The 9,417-nt window shown below is 47.3% G+C and overlaps 2 protein-coding genes across 4 annotated transcripts in view; one reads left to right on the forward strand and one right to left on the reverse strand.

Annotated features, from left to right (window-relative positions):
- The window catches only part of raver2 (ribonucleoprotein, PTB-binding 2), a gene marked incomplete at its 5' end in the record, with an annotated part of 76,333 nt that extends 74,289 nt beyond the window's left edge, over positions 1-2,044 (forward strand). For all 3 annotated transcript variants that reach the window (XM_080833371.1, XM_080833369.1, XM_080833370.1), the window contains one exon: positions 1-2,044. This exon is cut by the window's left edge.
- Positions 2,045-2,230: 186 nt separating this feature from the next.
- Positions 2,231-9,417, reverse strand: part of jak1 (Janus kinase 1) — a 35,709-nt gene continuing 28,522 nt past the window's right edge. The window contains exons 20-24 of the mRNA XM_080833140.1: positions 9,346-9,403; positions 7,476-7,648; positions 7,058-7,175; positions 5,431-5,541; positions 2,231-5,208 (exon numbers count right to left, since the gene is read on the reverse strand). Coding sequence (XP_080689266.1) covers positions 5,098-5,208; positions 5,431-5,541; positions 7,058-7,175; positions 7,476-7,648; positions 9,346-9,403 — 571 coding nt within the window. The 3' untranslated portion in view covers positions 2,231-5,097. The remainder of the gene's footprint in view (positions 5,209-5,430; positions 5,542-7,057; positions 7,176-7,475; positions 7,649-9,345; positions 9,404-9,417) is intronic.

The following is a 9,417-nucleotide window of genomic DNA, read 5'->3' on the forward strand; positions in this document are numbered from 1 at the left end:
GAGCTTCAGGTCATATGATAGAGGCTCAGAGGCATGTGTGTGTGCGTGTGTGTGTGTGTGTGTGTGTGTGTGTGTGTGTGACGGGGAATGCCAGGTCCACACTGCGCTAATTCAGAGAGGCCAGCCCCTCTTTGTGATGCAATAATAGGAGTTACTGTGGCGACGTACCTGTGGCCTCAGCTCCTGTTGCTGTTGGGATATTGTAGGGGTGGTTTTACCATGGCAACGCAACTCGACCCGTGGCCTTGGCTGCTGTTGCTGAGGGGATGTTGTTGTTCTAGACTCTAGAGTGATTGTGGTGGACTGGAGTGTGTCAGAGTTTAAAGCTTCACAGCTGCCGATACTGCAAACTAACAATAATGTTTAATACTGATTACAATAACATGAATAATAATATTTATGTAATATTTACTGTTTGAGTCATTTCGAAGCAGAAGAATGTGCTTTGACCGTGTAAACATGCTGTGTGTGTGTGTGCATGTAAGTAAGTGTGTGTGTGTATGTAAGTGTGTGTCCGGGAGTATGGTGGGGGGTTAGAGTACGCTCACACAAGGCTGAGCAGCTGGCCCTGTAGTCATGTTGGTAAAAATCAGGCAATAACGCTCACAGCACAATGCAGTTACATGGATATCAGTGAAGTTACTGTGTGGGTTAATCCCCCTCTTCTTTTATCTGCCTATCTCTCTCTCCCTCTTTCGCTCTCTCTCTCTCCACTCTTCCCCTGAAGGAAAGCTGAGAGAGTCTGAAGCCAGAGGCTGAACTCTAACCTGTGTAGGAGCTAATCTTGTCTGAATCTGAAGGCCATCAGTGCAGGACTGTGACTTTTTCCACCACGCTAAGCCTGGTGTAAGTCTGGCCTACAGCCATAGTGCTTTCTTCTCTCCTCTCACCCTTCCTCTCACCCCCAACACCCCCACCTAGCTGTGTACAGTTCCCCAGCTGACTGGTGCGGTCAGCCCCGTCTCTCCTCCATGTCTTAAAAAGGTAATGTGCTTAGATCAGGCCTGGGTTCTTCCATGGGAGTCTTCCAGCAGCACTCCTGTCCGCTGGAGAGAGCGTCAGCAGCAGCAGCAGGCCTAGCTCACTTTGGTGAATGTATTGAGGCATTTAAAGCCAGCTTCTGTTTAGGAGTGTTTTTGTGTTGTTGGGCTGGTGATTCTTGTGATTGTATCTTTCTCTACCCTGCCCATGTTCAATATAAGCCATTATCACAGGTGCCACAGCTTCCTGGAGAGCAGTATGCTGGTATGTACAGTATCTGAGTGTGTGTGTGTGTGTGTTTGTGTGTGTGTGTGTGTGTGTGTGTGTGTGTGTGTGTGTGTGTGTGTGTGTGTGTGTGTGTGTGTGTGTGTGTGTGTGTGTGTGTGTGTGTGTGTGTGTGTGTGTGTGTGTGTGTGTGTGTGTGTGTGTGTGTGTGTGTGTGTGTGTGTGTGTGTGTGTGTGTGTGTGTGTGTGGCTGTGTAGGCTCTCGCCTAATTTAGGGCTGAAATTCCCAAGCCATGCCAAACCACTGCCCTGCGCTTTCTTGAGTGCACATGCCTGTGTATCTTTACTGGGGAGATGGGTGTGAAGGATAGAGAGATGTTAGAGGGAGATGTGTTTGGAATGCTTTGCCACTGTTCTACAAGGGCTGGATTAGTGAAAGCAATACAGCAGTCCAGTGGTGTTCCCCACAGTTCGGGCCCAGTCTGGTCCCCGTTTGATGACACGTTCAGACTGTGCTCTCCTACCTGTATGTCCAGTCCTCCGAACAGCCAGTCTGTTGTCCAGCTGGCATGACTTGTGTGTCCAGCGTGAGCGCTCCAGCCTTTTCAGCAGGGATTTCAATCAAAGCACATTTACCTCTGAAGTCACGACAACTGGCGTCCTGCACCGTCTGGCTATTCAGGCTATCTAATGTATTTCTGTCTGGTCTCCTCCTGATGTGGCCCAAGCAGGCACCATTAGGACACTGGGGGGTTTCTCCTGATTCGGCCCAAACAGGCACCATTAGGACACTGGGGGGGTTTCTCCAGGGAGTTGAGTCGGCACAAATGTGAGGAATGAGGAGCCACAGGGAAGGGAGAGGAGAGGAGTGTGGGCTATAGGTGGGTGGAGTGGGGAGAGGCAAAGGAGTGTGGGCTCTAGGTGGGTGCAGTGGGGTAGGGAGAGGAGAGGAGTGGAGTGTGGGCTCTAGGTGGGTGCAGTGGGGAGAGGAGAGGAGTGTGTGCTCTAGGTGGGTGCAGTGGGGTAGAGTGTTTTAACAGGAGATAAGGAGAGCTGCCAGGGTGGGTACCGGGTGAAGCTCCTTCATATTTAGTCCGGGTGCCTACCATTTGCATGTGGCCGGCTAGGTGAGGCTGGTTGTTGATTGTGTATAAGGTACCCTCCCCCCTAGCCTCTGTGAGCGTGAGTGAGTGAGTGAGTGAGTGAGTGAGTGAGTGAGTGAGCGGCCTCTAAACAAGCCTGGCATATGACTTCCACCCCTCCCAGGTAGTTTACAGAGGTCACTCAGAGTTGATCAGCTGACAAGGTGACGGCTATTTGAAACATGACTTGACCTTATACAGATGAAAGACTGGCGTGTGTATGTGAGTGAGTGTGTGTGAGTGTGTGTATGGGAGGGATGTTAGGTGAGGCTTCTCAAAAGCTTTGCAATACTTAAGTTCTCTCTGTAGTCTTCAGAGGGTTTTGTGTCTCTGGGTCAGGATGCAGATAGAGACGTCCTGCTTTGAACATGTTTTGCTGTTCTGTTTGTACTCCTGAGTTTGTACTGTATGTATCTGTTTGGTTTCTGTTCAGATCTTATATTTCAGACTTTTTTGCAATATTTTATATCTCAACTGTGTTAATATTGCTTTACTGTGAATAAGCTATTTTTAGGAACAATGGAATTTTAGCATGCTTCTCTTTTCCCCTGTAAAATAAACAAACTGACAAAAACTTTTCATTCTATGGAGCTGAATGCTTTTTAATTATGAACGGCAAAAAGTTGATAAAAAAACATGTTATTTATTTGAAAGATGTATTTATGTACATTTTATCCTCCACATGTCGTACTTTCCTGTCTTATTTCTCTGAATTATGATATTTTTTGTTCTTTTGAAGCAGGAATTGTTTTACATTCCGGAATAAAACTAGAAATTGGGACAAGTGTCTCCTTCTCTCTGTATGAAGCTCTTTCTATCACCCATCTCGCTTCCCTCCAGTCCACTAAAAGTGTCCATGTATGGCCGTGAGTCAACCCCTGCACTCAAGCATAGCATACTGTTCAGCAGTGATGCTTTTCTCTTTGGTGTCATGGTGTGGGGCAGTGAGGATTACTGAGACTTCATCTTTTTTATGTCTCCAGTCATAAAGGATCTTTACATGTCAAATCTTTAATCTTTCAGAGATGAGATTCACTTTTTAACAGCTTTAAGAGGATACAGCATAATTACCATCAGTTGTACCGTACCAGATTGTACATATTTTCACAACATGAAAATAGCAGATTTTGGGAAATGTAGCCCTAAAGTCTCCTCTGTTTCCCAGTTAAGTGCTTGTTTTTACTAATCCGGTATTGTAGGCTTCCTTGAACTGTGCCATAGGTAAGGGCAGTGCACTGGCCTGGAGGACTGGGATCAACCCTGCCATGGTTTTACCAAGAGAAGAAGGAATTCAGACATGGTGCTGATTCTGCCACCTTCTACAACAAATACAGCAGTTTCCACTTAGCAAAGAGAAACATGGCAACGTGGAGTTCCCACTCCATAAGTCAATGCATACAGTCATAATGCAGTCATGTCCACAATCACAAGTTCATCTTTTACTCTCTGAAATCATCTTACAAAGAGAGGTTTAGAAACTTTTTACTGGGCTCAGAGTATGTGTCCAATAGCACTTATTCGATACATAGAATATACTTTGGTGTCCTCTAGTGGCCATAGTGGGTGCTGCATGTCCAAGCGTTTCTAAGATCCCAATGCATGAGGCAAACTCTGCACACTGGCAGGGTGCATATGACTGGCCAGATGAGCTCCGTGGGTCTGCATGCAGGTATGAGTCCTTGGGTCCATTTCAGGCTCCCACCGCCAACAGGAGGGGAGGAAGAGGAGAAGGCAGGAAGGGAGGAAGAGGAAGACAGCGTGACAGGAGAGAAGCCACTGGCAGGACGGGAGAGAGGAGGCTTGGGTTTCCAGGGAATGTTTGGGAAATTCCCTGAGGCCTGGCCACCAGTCGGACGAGCAGGAACCAAAGCAGCTGTCAGGAGCTGTCAACCAATCAGATGCTGCCTCTGACACAGAAAGCGTTTCACTGTCCAGAATATTCCATGCAGTCGTCACTCACACACTCACACACAAACGCACACTCACACACACAAATGCACAGGTTACTTTACCATTTGCACTCATCCATGACCCACACACACACACACACACACACACACACACACACACACACACACACGCAGACACGCAGACACACACACAAGCGTTTCGTGTGACAGGGCAACTGCACCCATGGTCCTCTGTAGTGTCCACACAGAGGCTCAGGGTTGGATGTCCACGGTCCTGTCCCATGCAGACTAACAGCAGTAATGATCACGTGGATCTTCGTCTCCTCTCCCTCTTCCTCTTCCTGTGCCCATGCCCACTCCTGACACCCTGCTTGGCAGCGCAAACACTATTTCAAAACATACACAAGTGCTTAAAACAACAAGAAAAGAAAAACAAAGGCTACCTCATGTGTGACACTGATGCGGCAGATGTAGAATCAAGGACTAGACCCTGACAGGGTTGTTTGCATATTTTGAATGAGGACATGTTCCAGAAGATTCTGCATGCAGTGTGTCCCAGTGGGTCAGTGTCTATTCACAGTCTCTTTGTTATCAGTTCGCTCATATTTTCAGAACATTACAAAAAAACAAACTTCTCTCCCAGGAAGAGTGATTGCACAAGCAGACAGATCAATCAGAGCCTCTGCTACATCAAGCCTGTGTGTGTGTGTGTGTGTGTGTGTGTGTGTGTGTGTGTGTGTGTGTGTGTGTTTAAATGCGTGAGATAGTCTTAAAATGTCCACAGCTTCGGAGAGCTCTTTGCATTCTTTCCCTCTGACAGTAAGGCAAGTGGCGTGTGATCATGGGTGTGGACTGTCAGCGAGCATCTGCTGGAAGACACTGATCAGGCCTTTGAAGTCGATGCGCTTGTCTGGAGTGCTCTCCCAACACTTCCTCATCTGGGCATAGACCTGCAAGAATACACGCACAATTACACTCGCAATCACAATCACTCACAATCACAATCACAACCACAACATAATGGGTTAAGTTTCAAAGAAGCGTATTTATGATTGTTGCGATCACTGCTCAGCTCCTTCGGGCAGAGATTAAAAGAGACATCTGGAGTGATTACAGTTTGAAAACTCTCCGTGCGTGTGTCTGTGTGTGCGCACACAAGTGTATCTTCCTACCTCATCAGGGCAATCCTCAGGCTGGGGCAGTCTCCTCCCTTCCTCCAGAACTTTAACCAATCGGGTGACAGTCATCTGACCATGGGTTGGACCAATCATCTTTAGGAACACCTGCAGGAAGGAGATGAGAGAAAATATGTTAAAAATGTGAACTGACCGAACTATGTGAACACAAACAATCAGTCGCTGAGATCACAAATCCTGTGTGTTTCTGTATGTGTCTTTCTGTGTGTGTGTGTGTGTGTGTGTGTGTGTGTGTGTGTGTGTGTGTGTTTAAGAAAGACACTTGACAAGTAGCCCCTAGCCTGGCCCTCCTGTGTGTGTTCGTGTGTGTTTTAAGGATGTGTGCTGGTTCTGCCGTGTGAATCTTTCTTCTCTGAGCACAGATGACTGGTGGGAGGGTGGTAGGGAGTGAGGCGGCCATATTTGGAGGCGCTCCCAGATCCCCGTCATGGCGCAGAGAGAGAGACACTGGCACCAGAAGGAGGTGGCACACATGGGCATCTGCCACCATGGGCACAGAGACATGCCATCTGCTGTGCCGACTGAAACGGGGAGAGAGAGACGGACGGGGATAGAAAAGAGAGAGGACAGGAAGCGAATGAGGGAGGGAGAGAAAGAGAGAGAGAGAGGGAAGAAGGAAGAGAGGGAGAGAGAGAAAGAGAGAGCGCAATTGGGAGATATTGAGAGGGAATGACGTAGTGGATAACAGTATTGTTGAGGGGTGCTCTTTAAAGAGGTCTTGTGACACAATGCCATCCTCCAGGCTCCTCCTTTGGATCCAGAGAACATTCAAACAATGAGCCTGATTACTGATTCCTTTAACACTAAACTCCCAACACATATAGAAGAGTCTGTGATGGCTAAACTAAACTCCCAACACATATAGAAGAGTCTGTGATGGCTAAACTAAACTCCCAACACATATAGAAGAGTCTGTGATGGCTAAACTAAACTCCCAACACATATAGAAGAGTCTGTGATGGCTAAACTAAACTCCCAACACATATAGAAGAGTCTGTGATGGCTGAATGTGCTGAGGGCTGCAGGGTTCAATGCAGGGGAGACAAAGGAGTAGCGCCGACTGCTCCTCACTGCTCCTGGCGCATGAGGGGGAAAGAGGAGGAGCTCGTCCCGTCCGTGCTGCCTGTTTTATTGGCTGAGTGAGGCCTTCCATCTGTTTCTCATCTCTCATCTCTCTCTCTCTCCATCACCCCTCCAAACTCCCCAGCCTGTGGAGGCCTGTGCTAGCTCCAGTGTGAACAGTCTGCACACACAACTATGTCATGGGGAGGAATGCAGACAGGATGAGGTGGTGGATATGGGGGAACTGTACTGGCTGCTGAAGGGCGTCTCAATAGTGAGAGAGAGTGAGTGAGTGAGTGAGTGAGTGAGTGAGTGAGTGAGTGAGTTTGTGAGTGTGTGGGTGTGTGGGTGTGTGCGTTTGTGCGTGTGTGCGTGTGTGAAGACGTGAATGACTGAATCATTATTCATGACAAGAGTTTGTAATGCATGACTAACAGTGCTGCTTAGTGGGTAGGTGGTTAAGTGTGTGTGTGTGTGTGTGTGTGTGTGTGTGTGTGTGTGTGTGTGTGTGTGTGTGTGTGTGTATTTTGATGTTCCTCACCGTCATAGGGCTGCGTGAAGTGTCGCAGTAGGTGAGCAGCTCGTACATGGTGACTCCAAATGACCAGACATCAGAGGCCCTGTAGAACTTGCCGTGCACCAGACACTCTGGGGCGTACCTGCACACAGAGGAACACACACACATCAATCACACAGAGGGACATACACACATCAATCACAAAGAGGGACAGACACACATCAATCACACAGAGGGACATACACACATCAATCACACAGAGGGACATACACACATCAATCACACAGAGGGACAGACACACATCAATCACACAGCCACCCTTCATGGAGAAGTACATGGAAAATGGACCTCTGCAAATCCAGTGCTTCTCTGTGTTTAGGACTATGAGCCAGTTGTTCTTGCAGGTGTTTTGTTGTGGGTGTAACATTGGGGTGGTTCTCACCAGAACACAGGGCTGTCTAGATCATCCTTCACTGTGTAGTAGCCCTCATTGTCCTTGATGCTCTTGGTCAGGCCGAAGTCTCCGATCTTCACTGTGCTCTCCTTCTCCACCAGAACATTCCGTGCTGCCAGGTCCCGATGGATGTAGTTCCGAGCGCCAAGGTAATCCATGCCCTGGAGAACGGGTGGGTGCCATTTAGTAACAATATTGTGACGAGACAGCTCTGCTCATAGTACACTAGGAGAGCAGAGCACTAATGTGTGCTAGATGAGGAATAGGCAGAGAGAACCAGACGCAGCCCCTCCTCCTCTGGGACACTTCTGGGAACTGCTTTAGATGACCTGCCGTCTCCCTGAGCTGTAAAATCAGGCCAAGGAAACCAATGGAGTAGGCTCTCCTGACACTTTATATCTCTATAGCCATCAACTGGACTGCAACCACTCCACTAGGTTGGTGGGTTTTTGTTCTTATGTGATAGGGCCTGATTTGTCATGGGCCTCTTGATTTCACCACGAATTTGACAACTACAATACCTATGTATTTTTTATCTGAGATCTGCATTGAGTTGCAGAATACTGAACCACTTTTAGTACACAATTGAGTACTTCAAAGGACCCTGGAAAGCTGTAGCACAGATGTAGGGGAGCTGTGTGTGTGTGTGTGTGTGTGTGTGTGTGTGTGTGTGTGTGTGTGTGTGTGTGTGTGTGTGTGTGTGTGTGTGTGTGTGTGTGTGTGTGTGTGTGTGTGTGTGTGTGTGTGTGTGTGTGTGTGTGTGTGTGTGTGTGCGCGTGCGCGTGTTGATTGAGACGTTGATTGTACTATTTTTACCTCTGTGTCTGCAAATGTAAAGGGTGCTTTGTGCTTGAAATGTCACTGTGACACCATGACTGCTGCTGAGACTAAATATTCTTGGTACATGTTGTTTGCATCAAGAGTGGCCTCTTAGATATACATTTGTTTTTCACAGGCTACACCAGGTGCCTCTGACCCCAAGTGTATGTGTGTGCCTCTGGCACCTGGTGTTGACCTTCAGAGAGGCATGTCTAATCCAGGGGATGGTGATTTGTCCCCCCCCCCCCCCCCCCCCCCCCAAATATGGTTATCTGGTGAGGTTGTTTCTGCTGTGTGCAACTATTTGATGTGATGATTGACACCTCTTCAGGGGTTTAAAAGGCACCCAGTGCAACTTCCAAGGCTTAAAAATAAACATTTAAATTTCTAGTCTTCTTTACATGTAGTAATTTTCAATAACTCCATACCATTACATATCGACATTCAAGGAGCAAAGATGAGACGTCGTTGTGTGGTGAGAACTGATAGAAAATGGTTAACAACAATAAATCGGCGCAATTTTTTTCCAAATCTGTATTTATTTATTTCCAGTCAATGGAAAAATGGCGTCTCCCCACCGGCGATTGTTGTTGTTTACGATTTTCTATCAGTTCTCACCACACAACGACGTCTCATCTTTTCTCCTTGAATGTCGACATGTAATGGTATGGAGTTATTGAAGCTTACTACGTGTAAAAAAGACTAGAAATTGAATGTTTATTTTTCGAGTCTCAAGCCTCGAAAGTTGCACTGGGTGCCTTTAAGTATGTGGCCCTTGGAGCATATTTGATGATTTTCACAGCTATCCTGCATGGAGTTCCATTTGATCTCTAATCAAGAAACGCCTTCAAGATCCTACTGCAGTGTCTGCAGCAGGGAGGTGTTTTAGTCAGGATTAATTTTCAATAGCCAGATTCATTTAGCTCAGTTTAGAAACCCAACTCACTCGCATCAAAAGCACAAAATCCAACATGATGCATATGAAGATGTGGTCTGCGCTGTGAGGTGAGTGACTGATGTGTGTATGCTGGGGTCCTACCTGACAGATCTGCACAGCATAGCTGAGCAGCGTCTTGAGGCTGGTGTTGGCTTTGTTCCTGGGCAGGTAATC

Source organism: Sprattus sprattus (genome assembly GCF_963457725.1).
Source record: "Sprattus sprattus genome assembly, chromosome: 2".
In the NCBI taxonomy this organism is placed as follows: Eukaryota; Metazoa; Chordata; class Actinopteri; order Clupeiformes; family Clupeidae; genus Sprattus; species Sprattus sprattus.